Raw genomic sequence first — 20,203 nt, forward strand, 5'->3', positions numbered from 1 at the left:
GAGCTGTAAAAAGATAACTTTGGGAAAGTACTAAATCCATCAGAGAGTATTACCAGCCAACCAACCAAGCACTTTCCTCAGACTTCCAGTTCGCAGTGCTTAACAAATTCTAGCTAATTGGCCTTCACATTCTTTTCTTTCTCCATCCCTACATCCTTTATGTACACCACATTCAGCTGGTGAGTTCAGTTGCCTCCATTCTGCTGATAAGGACATGTGCTGCAACAGTCCTTTTTGAATTCTACTAAATACTGAGCAGTCTCTTTCCACCCCAGCCAACCTGTTAGAGAAGGGCTCATTTGCAAGCAGATATCCATTCCCTTTGAGCTAAACAGGACTGTACATGCACTTAAAGTTCAGCACAGACAGAGTGCTCAGCACCTTGCCAACACGGAACCCATAACAGGACAAGTTGCCTTTTGCCATTCTTTTTAGAATGAGTTAATGTGAATCATATTCCATCACACTGACTCACTTAGGTTTGTAGTGTGGCTTCTTTGTCCCCCTGAGCACAGTATTCACAGGAATATCCTGCTGAGAGACATCCCTTCAACTACTTATTTCTGTATTGGTAAGAAGTGCAGTATGGAGAACATCACAAGAACCACAGAAGCTCAGACTGAAGAAGAACTATTTACTCCAGAAGAATCTAGCTCACAACCTGCCAGCTACAGTCACCCCTTACAAGAAAATGTGAGAAGAATTAATTAAAAGACAGTACTCTATCTTAGAAGTAGGACTTAGAAATGGGATCTCCCCATTACACATCTATGCCAAAGAGGAGCAAGAGGGCAGTGACAAGAATTGGAAGGTGAATCTTCTGGTGGTATGTGCTTACAGCCCAGTCCTAGATCAGTAGGCAGAGGCCAGCGGGGAAACACATTTGGCCAGCATGCTCACCTTCACAAAGCACGAGAATGCTCCAACTCAAACAGAGATTAATGAGCTGTGTGACTGCTTTGAAAAGCAAAAGGGAGGGTGACCTGTGCTAGGACACTAAGTTCATTTTATAAGACCTTTTACTTCAATTTCTCCGTCTGTCAGATATTCCAAGTGTGAGCAATGCCAGCCTTAGGAGGCTTTCACAGATGTTTAAATGACAGACTCTGGATGCCAAACGTTTCAGGGCAAATGTGCGCAAGCCAGAGAAAAAAAATACTGTTATGTATCCCCTCAAAATTTTTCAATATTCAATTTCAATAAAATAAGCAAATTTTTTAAAAGAAGTTTGTGGCTCTTAAAATAGAAGGAAATGAGGGGAAAGAAAAAGACAGAGAAAGAAAAGTCAGTGACTGATAAATCTTTAATATAAAAATTGTACAAGAATTTTGATACAAATTACAGGAGGTATTTGGACAAAGTATGAGTAAAACTCCATTTATATCCCCAAAACCTTATGCATTTTATGCAAAAGACATACTGTAGGACAGTTACAGTACAGAAAATACAAGAAAAGAAATGTCAAATTAAAAACAGGGGTTTTAATTCCCTCAGACTACTAATGGAAAAAACTTGTTTAGAGTACATACAGTATTTATGAAGCTACCAATGTCACGATTATTAGATCAACATGATGCCGTTTTTCATATCCCCTTGTACAGCTATGTTCCATTGTGCATGCTTTGGTTCTGCGGGCAGGACAGTGGAGCATTCACCTTTTGCTCACATGAAGAACAAACTGAAAATTAAACGCCTCATCCGTTCCAGATGGAGAAAGGCCCTTGCAAAAATATCCACTGGGCCCCGACTCCCCACGGCCCTGTGCCCATCGGGTGCTTAGCGACACACTGTGACACAGCCCGCTGACATGAGCAGCTCTGCAGGACAGCAGTGAGCTTGCCGTCCTCCCGCTGGAGCCCCCCCTCCACTGGCTCAGCTCAAGCAGCACAGCGCTGCGTGGCACCGAGCTGGCTGTACTGCTGTGCTGAGGGGACCCTCCCACAGAGAGAAGGGTTTCCAGGCTTTTTGTCTCTGCAGCCAAACCCACCACCAGCCCGCTGTGGGTGACCAAATGCGTGAAGGTTCAAATCCAGTTTTTCTCAGCTTACATCTCCGTGTGGACCCTGAGCCAGGTCCTGATCTCTCCAGGTCCACAGCAGATGGCTGCATGGGAAACTGCTATGTTTCTCGGCCCACGTGACCTTCTCAGCCAAAGCTGTTAAAATCACAGCTGTGTTGATGATCAAGTGCCCTCAGCAAAACAAAGAAACTCCAAGCCCATTTGATTGTGGGGATGAGCCCACTACAGTGAGATAGTCAGAGGTACAAACAGGTCGTGATGACCTGCTCGTGGGTGAATAAAGATGTGTGGAGGTTTGGCCAGGCTAAATTTTGACTGTGCTCAGGGGGTCAGGATGGCCCGCTTGCACACCTGTTTCACATGCACTGAACTGGTACACGGAGTCCTTCTTACAGATAGGAAGAGAGGCAGGAGGCATGGATGAGAGAGAGACGCTGCCCATTGAGAAACTGCTGCATTATGGAAAGTAGTCCCATACAACATAGGAACCAAAGTTTGCACAAGAAAAAGCAGCATGCTGAATTTCATATTTATAAATAGCTAAATGAGACACACACACGCACAACAGTGTCCATTTTATTCATCTTGTCACTTTACAAATGGTGACCATTTTCACAGATGGAATGCATAAGACTTTCCAAAATGGAGAATATCAGGAGGGTGTGTTACTTTTCTAGAGAAGTTTTGTAAGAGATTCTCTTAGAATGAGAGGTGGGGACAGGTGAAGAAAATGAAAAAAACTAAGACAGTGACTGAAGATCATACAAGAGTTCATAAAAAATAATGACAATAAAAGAAATCAAAATGTAAAACTACGATCTGAAAAAAATAACAAGCAACTCAGACTTAGTCTGTACAGCTTAAGTGGCCCTATTAATTTCACAGGTCATCAAACAGACCAAGAGGAGCAGAGCCAGGATCCCAGTGCCTGTGGCTGCAAAACCGTTCCACCACCAGGCGACGGGACATGGTCTGGTGCAGGGCTGTGGGGACGCAGTGTGTGATGACATGGGTACATGGGGATGTGAGCACACAGGGACATGAGAACCTGGGGGCACGAGGACAGAGTGCCCGTAACTGCTGCTGGCTGCTGGTAGGAACGTGCACCACTCCCCAGCTGGGATGCGGACACATGGCTGTGCCGCAGCTCCCACAGAGCCACAGTTCACAGTCTCGTGCATTCCGTAACAGGAGCGGACAGGTTGTGATTAACTATTGATGAGTTTGCCATCCTAACTGCGCATTATCCTCTGATCATTCCCAACCCTTTGTTTGACAACGGATGCCTTATAAAATCTTTATGCATCACTTAGCTAGTCTCGCTCTCTCTTTCTTCTCTAGAAATATAATTGCCCTGGATGCTTTCTTCCATTTTCCTGAAGTATTTTTCTCCAAAGGTTTGAAGAGAGCAGGATGTGAAGTTTGTGGAACATCTGAACAAACCTCTCTACACATTAGACATTTGCTTAGTCAAGCTTCTTGTGTTATTAGGTGCCTAAGAACAAACATACATATCAATAAATGTATAAAAATGACATAATTTTGCCCCTTTATAACTCCCATTTTACCGTCATTATGTCCTCTTTCCACTTCCTGTCTGTCTCTCACAAGCATATGCACGAGAAAAGGACACAAATGGTTGGTTTGACTGGAAGAGGCCAGGTTTCCACAGCCAGCCCCAGAAACAGGGAGGGGCAGGGCAGTGGAGCTGATGGCTCTGGCCTTGGTGAGCATTGTATATATGTGGAGCTTTTGGGAGAGCAGAGCCTGAGCTCAGCCTTTACACCTCCAACACAGACATCTCTCTCTCCTGCACCAGGCCTCGAGAAGTTGCCTCCTGGCTTCAGCCCTTGTAGCTTCTGATGCACGTAGAGGGAAAAGGAGGGAAAAGATCACTGGCCTTGGTCTGACTGGTAAAAGGCCTTGGCATATCGTAGTGGGTACCATCACCTTTGATGCAGTAATTACCAAGCAGCCCTGGAAAGAGATTAAGCATCCAGAACTGGGAAATAGGAAATACTGTCCACTAATGTAATGAATCACCTAAGGGTATGAAAAATAAGGAACTCCCAAAAGGCTGTGTTTAGATCTTAGGGGCCTGGCATTTTTCTGAAAGCTGCCTCCTTATGTATTGCACGGGCAATACCGGTTCGATCCACAGCGGGCAGCACTCAGGGCACCAATGGGACTTGGTACTAGAGTCCCAGCACAGAAATCCTGCTGGCTGGTTGAGGAAAGCAGGTCTCACTGACTTCTCAGGCTACGTGATCTTCCAGTGACTGTTGGACAGCCAGCGAGCGGCTCTGACTGACCCACGTACCATGTGGAGGAAGGAGGGTGGTGGGGCCGGCAGATGGACCTTTCACGTGTGCAGGACTTCTTCAGCAGGGTGCATGTGCCCAAGCCGCTTCCCCTCTCAAACTCTTCCTCTCCAGAGTGCTTTGTCTGAAAGGCAGTGCTGGAGCTGGTGCTTTTGGCAGTGTTCTTGTTAATGAAGAGATAAATCAGAGCGGAGCAAATTCCTCCTTGTATGAGGGCAGCAGATTGTGTCTCAGATACATCTCCCTAACACTTCGCAGAGGTTCACACTGACCTCAGCAGGAGATGTTCCTGTCACAGCAGAAAGAATATCTGGAATTGGCATTCACCATTGGAATTTGAGGGAATGGCTTTGCTCTGAAATTTGCCACGGGATGGGCTAAACCAGAAAAAGATAAGATTACATGTCCTGTTTGCTGCTGAACCCACAGTCAGACCTGCAGCGAGTCTGTACGTCTATTTCTAGCAGGTACAGTATGGCTTATGCCAATACAAAGCAATTAGTTGCTACATAAGCAGACAAAAGTGCCGTCACAGACAGCATTTCTCAGCTGACCTTTTGTTAAGAAGCCATCTTGTTACTGTCTGCTTGATAGCTCGATAGAGCAGCCAGTGGCAGCCTTGGGCTTCCCAAAGACAAATCGAAGCACTCCAGATGGGACTTCCCTTCACTCACTGCAGATGTGTGTGTGTGTACGTGTGCGTGTGTGTCAAGGAACAGGGAGGGGAAGTCTGGTTCTTATACTCAATTTCCCCTTCACAGGGGATAAACAGGCAATTACGCATCCTTTTATATTTGATGGCCAAGTGCTGAACTTGAAAGCACACTATTAGTTTGTGTCCCTTCAGGGCCAGTGCAATAAGTAGCCAGGAGAGCTGGGGCTAAGCAAGAGAGGGTGTTGTCTGCTGTTAGTGTGACAGTCTTGTCAGCAGCATTCACATTACTGGAAGGTAATAAAGTGACAAGTAAGTTATTAGAAAGATATGAGGTGAAATTGAACTGAAGCATCTTGCTGCTCAGCTAGTTGTTTTTTTTTTTTTTTTCCCCTCTTTGTAATGGGCCACTATTTGTTACAAACCAAGCCTTGTCTTGAGATCTTATATAAAAAAAGAAATATTTATTCTTTGCAGGAAAGGTCACATGAATTTACAACACCACACTTTAAAGGAGAGGAATGGGAAAATAGTTTTATGACAACTACAGCTGCTATTAAAAAAAAAATACAGTGTCATCATAATGAACAATAATACTGGCAAAAGTCAGAGGACTTGTCAAAAACATGTCCATTTTTTAACCCTTCCATGGCCAAGAAATGCTTTCTTTTCAGTGCCAATACCGAACATAACAGCAACAGTATTGAGATATACACGCTCAGTATAAAAATCAAAGCTGTCACTCAAACTGTCATTCAAGATCATGGCTTGACTGCAGAAAACAAGCCACATAAAGACTAGTTAACTACCGATTCAAGATAATATTACTCATGTAAAAAAAGTTGCTGCTTCAGTCTGTTGCAGGCCATTTCAAAGGCAGTGATAATGCTGCTTGGCAAGAAGAGACAGAAACCGTGGGACTGGAACAGACATGTACTTGGGCAAACGTGGGTGAAAGGTTCAGTCCATCATATGATGTTGTTCTAAAGAAAAAAATGGGTATGGAAAAGAGCTCCTTTTATGTCCCTACAGGAGGGGGAGAAAAACCCAACTCATCATGTGGCGACAGCAGGATATGCTGATGCTTATCTTGCAAAGTAGCACGAGAGTCACTGTTTTGTTGAGTTACTATAGTAGCAAAGTAGTGACATAAGAAAAAAAAATTAAGAAGGAACTGGACATATACCAGCTGCCATCATGTGTCTGCCACTCACCTTCTCCCCACAGAGAACTCCTGCTGCCTCCTTGCTCTTACTACAGATGCTTTTGCTGCTTTTTTTTGAAATAAAAATGACTAACTCTGTTAATACAACCCAAAGAGGGACTGACATAAACATTCTTGGGATGAAGAAGGACTAATAATTCCCTTCAACATAACTTGCATCTAACATTTCAAGGAGCATGTGTGCATTTCCCTCCCTTATTCCTTTCCTGGCCACCAAAGATGTGAAAATGTTCTGCAGAATCTGAGTAAAAATATATTCTTAAAAGATGCCGTGTTTTCTGATGGTGGCAGGGATTCCTAACAATCCTGTGAAAAACAGGCCTAAACCACATACTTTCATTTTAAATTACCAAATTCGCAGGAAGAGAAAATTTTGGAACTAAGTCTTGTAAGTGATTCCTGTCTTTGGAACAGATTGAACCATGTATCATTATGTTTCTGATCTTTCCAGATAATCACACAGCTCTTTGTATTGCTGCTTAGGCACATTCCTACCCCACATAATTAGCTATGCTAGATCCTTAACTGGTTTAAGTGAGAAGACTAAAACTCAGAGAAAACTGAAGTGGATGCCTGCAGTCTCATTTCCTATGAGCCGGACTGGACTGGACCAACAGAAATGCTGGCCTCCCCTGGCAGCTGCTCTCCTGTTCAGTAGCTGACTTGATTATTTTTCCTAAACAGTTCCTTTTTTGGGGATGAAATGGGAAATGCAAAGGTGGTGGAAAACAAACTTTTAGAATAGATAGAGAAATAACACTTTCATTTTCAAGAAGGAAGGAAGGAAGGAAAGAAGGAAGGAAGGAAGGGAGGAAGGAAGGAAGGAAGGCAGGAAGGAAGGAAGGAAGGAAGGAAGGAAGGAAGGAAGGAAGGAAGGAAGGAAGGAAGGAAGGAAGGAAGGAAGGAAGGAAGGAAGGAAGGGAGGAAGGGAGGGAGGGAGGGAGGGAGGGAGGGAGGGAGGGAGGAAGGGAGGAAAGGAGGGAGGAAGGGAGGAAAGGAGGAAGAAAGGAAGGGAGGAAGGAAGGAAGGGAGGGAGGAAATACACTGTAGTTTACTCACAGCAAATATAGTGAACAATTTCTGCTATGTAAAGTACCCGGGAAACACAAATTTTATGAGCCTAGGCATGAAAATCCTATAAGACATCTTTCATAGCACTGTGTATGTGCTAACAGCATTTCTAATCCATGCTTTCCAAATTATATCAAGTTCAATTGTGACTCAGTGGCAGAGTGCTTATAGTTTGTGTGTGTTACTGCAGTGTCAGCATGGAGCCAGATGCAGTTTAAGAGACAAAGTTAAAATCTCAGCCATAACAAAATGTATCTGATTGAGATATACAAGGGCTGCTTTGAAAGTAAGGCCTCCTATTTCATTTTCTTTTCCCACACTGTCAGAGGTGGATATTGGTGGTATGGCAGTAGAGGCTGAACCTTCCCACCAATATTTCATCACATGTTGCTGTTTGATAGATGGCAGCAGAGGTGCTATCTGACAGAATGGGGTCTGACATGGAAGTGCATATGAAGCAAAGGTGTGTCACTGAGTTCTTCCATGTGGAAAAAATGGCACCCATTGGCATTCATGGATGCTTGCCAAACGTTCATGGAGACCAAACAGTGCATGTGTGTACAGTGAGGCAGTGGGTGGTGCATTTCAGCAGTGGCGACAGCAACAGCAGGTCACCTCTGCTGGTGCAGATTTTTACAAGCCTGGCAAAAAGGCATAGCTAATGATGGCGGCAATGTTGAAAAGCACTGTTCTGTAGCTGAGAATTTCTCCTGTCATCAAATAGCGTTATTGTGCTCTTTGAATTTGTTGTCGTTTCCAGGGAGATAAATAGGAGGCATTATTTTTGGAGCAACCTATGTAGTTCAGGGAAACTGACTAAATACAGTAAGGTGTGCCAAAAAGTTTAAACTGATACACATTATTTCTTTAATAATTAGGTTTTGGACTAAGATCATATCAGTGATAGCCATATTTTAACAGAGAGAAACACAAACATTTGTGAGATATGACCTGTCAAAAACTAAGCAGTGAGAAGGGCCACCAGTATTATGGATGTTCAAGTCCCGGTTCCCATTCTTGTACTATTACTCTGCTATTTTCCTTCCAAATTATTTGATACAGTTTTTCAAAAATTACTTGGTAATTAACTGACATCACATGCTTTCTTGGAAAAAAAGGAAAAGAAAAAAAAGGAAAAAAAGCTCTCCAAAAGAAAGAAAAATGCTTAAGAAGAAAGTAATTTTGATTCCAGAAGAGATTCAGTATGCAGAGTTATTTTCTTGAAGTAGACAAAGCCTGTTTGATATTTACAGAAAAATACAACTATTTTGAATGAACAAAACAGTAAAATAATGTGAAAAACATGTCACGAATAACTATAGGAACCAAACAACAAAGAACCTCTTCCACGTAAAACGAAGAGTCTCTGTACAACTCAAATTACTCAAATTCAATCAAATTCTTGTTAAAAAAAAAAAACGAAAAAGGACTGGCAGTTTTGCAAACTGAAGGCCTAGCCATGAGGTTATGATGGCATAAGCAACTGTCCAACACTTGTCACCATCACACCATTACAGTCATGCCTTGTGCTGGATTAGTGAGAAGTTTAGTCTTTATGCATGTTGCAGTGTGGGTCTCTGCTGAGATCACTTAGCAATGCTAGCTGTTTTGTTAATTTTGTCAGTAAAACCAAACTTCTACCATCCAGCCTTTTTTTTTTTCATCATCGTTCAGATAATTTCAAGGAATACAAATTCTAACACAGGAACAATTCTGACAAATACAGATTTTCTTAAAGACGCTTGGTAAATAGGATGGAGTGAAATACCACTCAGTTACATGACAGTTTGTGTGCCCTCCTAAAACCAAGACTGTTCTGACATGAGTGTCTCTACCACTGAAAAAGCACTTTGAGTCACCTAGAAATAACAGAGGGAAATACTCTGTCCATAATAAAATTCATACTTGCATGGAGATGGTATTTCCTACAGGGCTTACGCATAATCTGAATGAAGTTTAGGATGCCATAAAAGAAGGATTGCAGGGCGACCTGTGGCAGTTTTTGAAGGTTTGTCCCTGCTCTTTTACTTTTTTTTTAAAGAATCCTGTTTCATTTTGTGTAATGAACAGATTTTTTTCCTATGTAATTAATCTGCTGAATTTATCTGCAGATGGTTTACTTTTCCAAACATTTTTTCCAAAATCATTTGACCTCCAACAGAAAGAGAATGAAATGAGAATGCCGAACCATTCGGTGAGGAATTAATTTATATACCTCAAGTGTTTTTCATTAAAAACAATATTTATTTATAACATACATAGTTCAAAACAGTGTTTTTGTTTTCTTTTGTTTTGTTTTTCCTGTAGAAATCATTCAATTTTTTTGTCGTATTGGTTTTTAGACTTTCTGTCTTGCTTGGTTCCTAGTAGCCTGGGAGGAGGGGCAGGAGTGCAGTGCAGGTAAACCTACAAAAGACCATGTGTTTTAGAGGAATCCACCTTTACTGTTCTGATTTTCCTCTGCCACTAACACACTGAGCTTGCACAACGTAAACCAAAGCAAAGCAGATCTCTGTACTCAATATAACAAGGGAAAATAGTAGAGACTTCAAGGAAAAATAAAAAAAGATGAAAGAAAAGCAGTTAGTGAAACGGCCTTGCTTTTGCTATAAACTTTCTTTTTGTTAAACCGGAGGGTAAACTTTCATTATAGTTTCTGTGGGATCAACAAAAGTTTTCTGGGCTTCACCAGTGCACAGAATCAAAAAATGATCAGAGGCTTGTAACCCATAGAAGCACAGTGAGAGTTAACTTAGAAAGATTTTTCTCTTCTTTTCTACAGCTGAAAATACTGATTTATTAGCTATTGATTGCTGCTTTTGGAAACAAGAGTACTGAAATGCATAAAGAGTACTATAAAAGAGGAAATCCATATTAAGAGGTTCCTCTAGAAAAATGTAACAGGAGTAAGTACTGATGTGGACATAAAGATAAGAATGATCAAAATGCGCAACAAATCAAAACAGCCACGAGCTGAAGCATAGGAGCATTTCTGACTCTGGGCTCATATTCTGGGTCAGTAAGTACAGAAAAGGAACACATTCTCAATGAACAAATATTTTATTGGATGCTGAAATATCCCTTCTTTTTCGAGTTCTTGTTTTGCTTTGTTTTTGCCTTTGCTTTTGCTATTCTTTCTGTACGGAAGAGTCTACAACAATGGTTTTGGCTGTAGACTGAATGTAAGTAAATACCATCGCTCAGTCAGTATGTTGTGGTAACGCAGCCTGCCAGTGTGGTTTACCAGCTCGAGCAACATGTGTAAACACCGGAAACAAAAACGATTCAGAGGACAGCTTCTCGTTCTCTCTGCCTTTCTCAATGGCTAGCTCCTTCTGCCTCTCCTGCCCATGCTCTTTCTCTTGCTGGCTTTATTTCTTGGGCTTTGATTCTTTTCTGACAAACCACGTGGGTGAAACACAAAACATAAACACAACTAGAGATCCTTTTTTTTTTTTTTCTGATCTGCAATTTATCCAAAGGGAAAGTTACCCAATAAAAATTCCAGCAAGTGTTCTCAGAGCTTCTAAGTGCTTCTGCCTTTAACATCTTTTGATTGCTTCTATAAAACATGCCTTAATCATACTACAGAACTTTCCATTGCAAAAAAAGACAACTTTACAGAACAACATAGTTAACATAGTTAACATTATTTCCCTGTTCCTTTTTTTTTTCTTTTTTTTTAAAAACACCACAAAAAATCCAGGCCATAGTAAGAAGCACACAAAATTATATTCATCTTTGTTCCGTGACAAGTAGTATCAGCATTTATATCCCCAAATATTATGCATGTTCAACAAAAAAAAAAGTTTACACCAATTCACGTGACACAATTCTGTTTTTTTCTTTCATGTAATGTATTATATACGGAATGAGGATGCTCTATTGTTTCTAGTAATAGTTGGCACTTGAAAAAAGCACCAAGAATTCTGTATTTCACTTTACCCCGTTTCCCTCCCCAGTATTTTTTACTGTAGTCCAAAAACTACAACTGTGGTTATGGTGAATAAGTAACTACATTTTCTTTTGTTCAAAATGTGTGCAAAGTTGGCACTTTTGTATTAACACTAAACACTAATACTCTTTGTTTGGCATTCATGCCCTCATACTGACCAGACCACTTTTATCTAAGTGTATTTTTTTAAAGACACTTACTGAAAGTATGGCAATAGTTTAAGAACAAAAAAGCATGGATATTATTACACATCCCCTCGTAGTGTACGAAAAAGTGCATGACTGGATTTATGTAATAGTACAAGACAAAAAAACGGTATCAGATCAGGTACTGTAAAGCATGCCAGCACCTCTGTATTACTTATATCTAGCAGGTAGTTAAAACAAGACCGTGGTTCTTTTAAAAATGTGCATTAAAGCTAACATAAATGAGTAGAACTAGCCAGCAAACTATTTTTCCTGCTTATCTAACAGCTGAATGTAACTGTAAAAATTAAGCAAAAAAAAAAAAAAAAAAAAAAAAAGTTAAACCACCATCAATACAATTGTTTTACATCAAAGGCCTGTCAAGGCTCAATATATATATACAAGTGTAACAGCCATGCTTAGTAGAACGTTATCCCCAATGCTTAGAAGACACAAAGACAACTAAGTAGTTTTTTTTTTTCTTTTTTTTCTTTGCTTTTTTTTTTTTTTCTTTTTTCTTTTTTTTTTTCAGGTGAAAATCATGGGTAGAACAAATTGTCTCTTTGGAGATGACCAAGAACATTCTAACAGAACTAGGGACAACTGCACATTTTCTGTAGGTTTGTTTTTTGTTTTTTTGTTTGCTTTTTATTATTATTATTTTTTCCTTGAAGGGTATCTCACCCCGGATTGAAGATCCCACCTTTTTGTTTCTATCCCCCCCCAAAAAAAGAAAAAAAATAAACCAACGACCAACAAAGGGAAAAAAAGCACCTGGTGTTTCTTTCTTTTGTTAAAAAAGAAAAGAAAAAGATTATATATATATGTATATTTATATATATATATATATATATATATCAAGGGAGGCTGTATATGGCAGTTCAAATGTGGTGGGCCCTCTCTGAGAGCTGGCATTAATGCCGTGTCCATCCTTGAACTAATCTACTGAAGTGAAGGGAATGTTTTTATGCAGGTTGGGATTCTGACTGTGCCGGTTTCGGCTACGGACAGAGGAGAACATCATGTTGCACCCAGGGACTTTGCATTTGTGCATCTCTCGCAAGTGCACTGTTTTATAGTGCACTCTGAGGGTTCCCTTGTTGCTGTACATTTTGTGGCAAATGTTACACATTATCCCACCGTTGCTCACCGAAACACTGTTGAACATGAGGGATCCTGGGACATCAGTGCCCATACCTACAGCTAAGGCAGGGGCATCTGCTTTGTGGGCAGATTCCCCGCTGTCACTTGCCCCATCGACGTCATCCAGGAGAATGCCCTCATCACTTCCTGCATCAGATTCTCTTGAGGAATGGATACTGCTGCTGGACTGGATGCTGGAGGTGGTGCTCAGATCTAGAACCATATAGTCTTCTGACATGACCCTGCCGTACCCATTCATATGGGAATCCTCAGTACCAGCAGGCGAGGAGGTGTCTTCCCTTATGTCAAGCCCCATCTGATGCTGAGCGCCATATATCTTCACCAAAAATTCATCGCGAAGGTCCTTACTAAGAGAAGGCTGTGAGGAGTCCAGGCCCATGTCATCCAGTTCTTTGGTCAACAGTTTACGGTGCAGGTTTATATTAGCACTGTGTCTGGGAAAGGAAGAGGGAAGGGAAGAAAGGAAAAATGTACAGTATTTTTGATTAAAAGTCGCCAAGCACCAAACCAAAATTCTGATTTAGCAATAACATACAAATATCCCCTACTCGTGCTTCTTGGAAAATTCAGTCTTGTTAAAATTGAACAAGTCCATTGAACAAAACAAGTCAAGCAAAATAAACCCCCATATCACTTCTCAGCTACTGCTCCTCAAAATTCATCCCCAACAGCAGCTAAAGACCCCCGCTGGCCTCCCTAAAAATCTCTCTCTGGAGAAAATAGTATTAATATCTGGAATGTCTGTGTACATTCGTATCTGTATCTCTATATCCATACCTATATCCAGATCTTTATATATTTATACATATATACATATGAATATGTAATATACATACATATGTATTCACATAACTGTGTAAGTGAAAGATAGGAGGAAAAAAAAAAAAAGCAGATACATAGTCAGAGGTCCTGATTCTGATAATTTAATTCTGGTATAAAAGGGATTCAGAATCAGGCCAAACCATCATGGAGAAGACTTGAAGGGTTTTAGGAAAACAAGTCTCTGAAATTCACATGTAAGCTTCTGAAAATCTTAGCCAAAGTCACTGGTTCCATCCTTCTGGGAGGACACTGCCAGTCCTCACTGTATTCTTCCCAGTACAGTGCCTGATACAGTGCTGAATGACCCAAGCAATGTAATTTTCAGAAAAACAAACAAACAACAAAAAAACTGATGGCAATCAAAATTTTGCCCCAAATCAATCAAAACACTTAACCATGGGCTTTGGCTTAGGTATGTGCTGAAGTCACTGTGAGTGCTCAAGAGACACTGGAAAAGCTGTCACTGACGTCAGTGGTCTTTGGACCAGATCCCAAGAGCTGCAAGTTAAAATATTCTCAAGTGTTTTACAGGATCAGGGCCTTTGTTCTCAAGAAGTAAAGCTCCACATTTGCAAACAAACATAAGCCTTTGGGTTAGTAACTGTGTAAAACAGCGTATTATTTTAAATGCTGCATTCTACTCTCCACTTTTGACATTGGCTTTATTTATCCATTGCAGTAGAACCTCACTGATTTGCAGCAGTGGCAGGAAACCCTCTTTGAAAAACGGCATTTTTTAGATTAAGAATGCAACCAACAAACATAGTCATCAAAGACCTCTGACCACAGAACATGCTCTTTTCGTTGAAGTGCTTAATGATGAGAAATCAGTACAAAGTTTTCGGTATTAGAAAACTTTAGTGTTCGGTATTCAGAATGTGCACCATTACCGAGGAAATGACAAATATTTATTTGGTTTCTTGGGAGGGTGACTGGATTTTCCAGTCAGTAACAAAAGAATTAGCGAAGTTCTACTGCGTAACATTCTTTGCAAGCTAAGGACCCAAACCCGCAATTTACAACATGCAGACTCACCAGTCTGTCTGCCCATTATAAATTGCAGATCAGAGCCCAAATGTAGGAAGGAAAGGAAAGAGGGGATGGGGGAGGGGAAGAGAGAGAGAAAGAGAGAGTTTTAACACAAGAATACTTTAATTTGCAAGAAAGCACTAGGCATAAAATTGTCACTGGAAAACATAACAATGATTAAATATTTTACAGACATTTAGGTCCTACTGTAACAAAAAAAAAAAAAAAAAAAGGGGGAGAAGGGAAACAATAGCTATTAGCAGTATTTCCTTATCAGAAGCTTTTGTTTTAAGAAACCCTTGGAAACATACCTCTCAACCAGCTGAAGTTTCAAACATGGTACAGCAATACAATGCAGACAAACAGGGAAAATGTAAATGTAGGCAGTTAAGTATATCCGGAGTACATTTTTATGCCACTTATTTTGTGATTCATCTATCTGTTGATCATAATTTATGGTAGTAAATAAAGATAAAAAAATAGAAGTGATCCATCCCACTCACCTGCAAGTGCAGGTAACTGTTCTCTGACATAAAACTGATGTTGACCTGCAGTTTAATTCATATCTGCTCAGGACGCAATTATTCCAGTGCAGGAGGTCTATATGGAGAATTTCTCTCCTAATGTGAGACAGTTGAGAGGTATGGGCAAGGGCAGAGAAAAAAGTGGAGAGCATTCCTTGTTTCTTTTTATTTTTTTTTAATTTTCCCACACGGGAAACATTCCTTTCACACAAGCAAATATAGCACCATTGCTTTTTTGAGGCGCAGAACTGTAATTATGCATATTCCCACACTGCACTTAGGAAGGCTGAGCTTACCTTGTGATAAGATCAGCTTTCTAATCTTTTGCTAAATTGAGATCACAAAAGAGAGAGAGAGAGAGAGAGGAGAGGAGAAAAGAGAAAGAAAGAGAGAAAGAAAGAAAGAAAGAAAGGAAGAAAGAAAGAGGAGGGAGAGAGAAAGAACAAATTCACATTCCAATCCAGACATATCAGGTTAAAAAAAATAAAAAGACAAAAGAAAATAATATCTGAAACCAATAAAATACAGACTTTTAAAAAGTCTTGATTGTGAAACTGTTTTTGTCAGCTGTAATCTCACTTACAGTGTCATCTTGATGGATACTGACTCAACCACACAATATGAAAAACATAAAGCAAATTAATCAAAGCATATTCACAGCATCCCCATCATCATCCACAAATGAGTTCTAAACAGATGCATGCAAAGTGCACATACAGGAATGATAAAACAGTAGTCCTGACAGTCCCTTGCCTTCCTGGTGTCAGATGGCATAAAGCTCCAAGTAAAGTTGCTAAGTGCTGTACAGGAAATGCTTACTGTGAAGGCCTGTCCGCACTGACCGGTATTATTACATGACCATAAAAGTGTATTTGTGCTTATCATCATAATGCTAACTGCAAACTACTCATAAAGTGCTCATGTGTTTACTTCTTATGATTTCTCCACCCCCCCCCCCCCCCCCCCCCCCCCCGCTACGTCAATTTTCTGCAGTGTAGTAACTAGGCAGAATAGCTGTTACTGTTGTTTCTCACACATTTGCGTTTACTTTTTCCATGGTTTGCTGCTGAGAAGAACAACAGCCAGCCATGCAGTGAAAATAACTTCAGCACTCACTGAATGAAGAGATAAGAATAAATTATCATGTCGAAGAGGGGCTGCTGAGCCCCATATGGACAGAGACCATTCTGAGAAAGACCAGCATAAGGATGCAAAGCCTGCCGATGCTCTGATAAGGGGAGATGCCTCCCTTATTCAATTCTCACTTACAGCAGTGGCAATCAGTAATCTAATTAAAGTATGTACCAGCCCATAATATCTGTCAGGCAAACGATGTGCAGAAATGTGTGGACAAGTTCTGGCACTCTGCTCAGTAGTGTCCCTTTTCCGCTGTCAGCAGTACTGTTGGATTCTTCTAATATAATTACATTGACTTTTATTCAATTAAGTGCCATTCCTAGTCTTAAAAAAAAAAACTACTTTATCAATTGATTCAGGTATAATGCAATAATAAAGATGAACTCATGGCAGTGCATTAGCTCTGCTGTTCATAACTTCTGAACATAGGTTCATTCATAGCAGTCGATTTCCATTATGCAACCACAGTTCAAAAGAATTGATTCTTCTACATTCATTTCTTAATCTATTTCACTTGTGTTTAACACTCTCCCTAAATATCATATGTAAAAAAATTCTGCTAGGTATGAGAGGATGGTATTGTGAGAGAAAGTTCATATACTTGGACAATGGGGATTTGAAATCTTAGGATAAAGCCAAAGTCACAGAGGCTAAAACTTTGCAAGAATTAACAATACTACAAGCTAAAACTACTAGCCATACACAGTTCCAGTAGCTGAATGACCACTGGGATAAGAGGGACAGAACAGTACATTTTCATAGACACACATCTAGAGTGCACAGAGTCTGACCTTTCATCCCTTCCTTTCTGCAAGCACAACTAAAAGCGGCACAGACTGAGGACCCCATGCCAGTTGCTGCTTGAAAAGTGCCCTGCATTAAGAATGCTCTTCTCAGAATTGGCTGCAGCATTCTGAGGGTTTCTTTGGGAAAGAACAACAAGCGAGTCTTCTGCAGAGGTGTGTCCATGTGTGTAAGTGTTGCTCTGAAAAATGGCTCCGTAAAATTAAAATAAACAAACAAACAAATAAATAAATAAAGGGCATTAAGATATGGACAGACTAGAAAGAGCACTGACTGGGAAATTCATAAAGGGAGCTGTTTTGGAAAAGGCAAGCAGGCAAGCACTGGCAATTGCCAACTAGAGTAGGACTGAGTTTACAGGTAGAAATGAATCACGATTTGCTATGAAGCCATGAAGAATATTATCCAAATAGAAAGGCAGAAGGATATGTGGCAGAAGCTGTATTCAGACCAAATTGTTGCACACAGCCATCAGAGTGGTACAAGAAGAAGAGTAGTATTAAAAATATTGGCCAAGCCCATACACTGTTTCATCTTGATAACTGTAACTATTTCTTTGCCCCTCTCATGCAATGCTGATCTCCCCCTCCCCCCGCTTTTTTTTTTTCCTTGGAAAGCACAACTCAGCCATCTTAACTTGCTTCCAGGTCCCCTTCTCCGTTCCAAACTGATGTATTTCATTCAGATCCTTTGCAGATCTTTTTCCTCTGCTTAATCACATACCAGTATTAGCAAGTCTTCCACAGCCAATGCTAGCCTTGTCACCAGCTCCTCTGCTCCTCCCCACAGCACCTGCAGTTTCTCCCTTTGGCTATTCAGTTCCCAGACATGATCTACAGTGACACTGCTCCTTCTTCTTCTGAGTTTATGTAAACAGTGTTCACTGAGTAAGCTGAGGCACAGTGATTTATTCCATTGCCTGATCACTGCCATTAAACAGGTCTGAAAATCACAAAGCAAGAAAGAGCAAGCTCCAGCTTTTCATGGCTCCGTTATTCCTCATCTCTGAGCTAGGATGTCAGATCTCAGACCTAAGGCTGTCTCTAGTGCCCTTTACACTGCTGTCTTGGCAAGGAGAAATGCTTTGAGTACCTACATGAGTGTCAGAAGTATACATATGTACAATAAGCATGAAGTCATCAACATAGAAAAATCCTCTGAATGACTCTGGACTTCTTAGACTTCTTACGTGTGCGCCAGCTAATAAATTAAGAGATTTGATCCTAGCAATGGAAATGTTGCATGACAACTGGTCAATGCACTCAAGACATATATGAGGAACAAAGAGTTCAACTAAACGCAGATCTCACTCAGCTCCAGTTAGCAGATCTGCCCTGTCCTAGGCAAGAAGAGATAGCGAAGAGGGTTAGTTTCAACAATTGGAAATAATACATGTGCCAAGGACTCTCCTAGCATCTGTTTAGCTCTGTACTACGTGTCATGCACCCTTAAAACCAAGGAGAATATTTTTCCAGGATGTTTTAGAATGCAGCCTATTGTGGCAAGGCAACTTGAGCAAAATCTGGTTTATTTTAGAAAGCCCAGAATGCCTTATTTTTCATATAATTAACATTCTTATTCCAAGTTATTACTCATGAATTAGACATATGCTGGGCAAAACTATGTGGAAAGTTCTCACAGGAGGGAATTCAGCCTTCTAAATACAATGATCTTCAAAATGCATCAGTGCTGCTGAAAAGATGATAATGATAATGACGGTTCACATAAAATCTCAGTTTGTGGCCAACTCACAAGAGCATCTCACTTTCCTGTTGAACACTGTCCTTTTAGCAGCACAATGCAGAGTACTACAGTGACTACAGCAGCTCTTCGACTGTGGGCATGATCCCACTGGTGGTAGTATTTTCCTTCCCTTGTGAAATTCATGGAAGTATTGTTTCATAATTAGAATTTGTTGTTGGTTCCACCCCATCTACTACTAGCAAGCTTCTCTTGTGAGAGATGCACTATGCCTCAACAGAAGAAAAGAGATTGCAAGCTTAGGAAATATGGTCAATTAAACTTACATGCCATTTACACAGCTCATAAATCCAGACTGGGTTCTCATCAGCAGTTCCTTTCTACACTTGTCAATGAATCTGATTTTGTTAATTTACTATCCATTTGTTGGAAAGAAAAATGTAATGCCCGCTTTATTTTAGTTTATCTTTATGTAGTCAGTCTTTTTTTTTTTTTTAATCTATTCTTGAAGCAAACAGAGGAGGAATTTATCATAGAGTAAAATTTGTACTGCCGTAGAAATTGGCATGAATTCTATGCATGACTCCAGGCCAACTTTGGATGCACCCATGGCTGCAGTCCTATCAGCACTACGACAAAACGCACTCCAATGAGCACATCAGAGTTGGGGAATTCAGATAATATAGAGTATTCACTTTGTTTAAATTCAGGTATCATATAGAACACAAAAGGATCTGCATGAAAAATAGGCTTACATGTTTTGTGAACAGTTTGAGGCAGTGCAGGTTCTTGAAAATGAAACATAAAGAGTAATTTTCTTAATTTTTTTTAGAATGGTACAATATATTATTGTATTTCAATTTTCAGTGAGTGCAAGCAAAAGAATGTGATTCAGAAGTCGCTGAGGAACTAGAGAAACCCATTTACCTATTCTGAATGCAGTCAGACAGGAAGGTGAAGCCAGTCTATGTCTCAGTTGAATGTCCCAGCTATTGGCCCCTTGCTTTTGGCTAAGTGCAAGCCACTAAGTTCCTTCATGAAAATATCCCTCAAACATCAAAGCCCCTTGCAGTGTTCATTAAAAATCTGAATTGAGTAATTTCAGCATTGCTAGTTATATCCCCTAAATTCTTTCATCCTATATTTTGAAATAAAACAATTATCCCAATCTCCTATGCTTCAGATGTTCTGAAAACATGCTTTGTGGCATAAATGATTTGCCAAAGTAACACGACCATCACCCAGCAACATCATTCAAAGAACTCAAAGAAATCACAGACAGGAGTTTAGAGTGAGGGAACCATCAGCCTTTGGGCAGCTTTACTTTGCAGTCTCTGGGCAACTTCTGCTTTAAGTGAATCTAGCATTAGGTAACACAATAAATTTAAATTTCAAAATGTAATGTATTAAAAATAAAGCATTAAACATCTCTACTTTTTCCAGGTAATAATTGGCATATTTGTTTAAGAAGACAGAATATTTGTTTACTAAACCTGAAATAACACAATTATTAGCAGTTTTAAGATTCTACTGCAAAATCAAATGCCAGGATACATTTGTCCAATGGTTTACATGGAGATGGCCAAACCTCTT

General features: G+C 40.2%; 1 protein-coding gene across 13 annotated transcripts in view; it reads right to left on the minus strand.

The window, feature by feature from the left end:
• Positions 1–20,203, minus strand: part of BNC2 (basonuclin 2) — a 372,426-nt gene that overhangs the window by 17,169 nt on the left and 335,054 nt on the right. For 7 of the 13 annotated variants that reach the window (XM_025145270.3, XM_040656241.2, XM_040656243.2 and 4 more), the window contains one exon: positions 1,286–13,027. The exons of 3 other annotated variants lie outside the window; for them this stretch is intronic. In XM_025145270.3, coding sequence (XP_025001038.1) covers positions 12,367–13,027 — 661 coding nt within the window. In that variant the 3' untranslated portion in view covers positions 1,286–12,366. Of the gene's footprint in view, positions 1–1,285; positions 13,028–15,264; positions 15,296–20,203 lie in introns of those variants that run through there. 3 more of the 13 variants (XM_040656246.2, XM_040656248.2, XM_040656249.2) reach the window with 3 other exon arrangements.

This window comes from Gallus gallus, chromosome Z (assembly GCF_016699485.2).
Source record: "Gallus gallus isolate bGalGal1 chromosome Z, bGalGal1.mat.broiler.GRCg7b, whole genome shotgun sequence".
In the NCBI taxonomy this organism is placed as follows: Eukaryota; Metazoa; Chordata; class Aves; order Galliformes; family Phasianidae; genus Gallus; species Gallus gallus.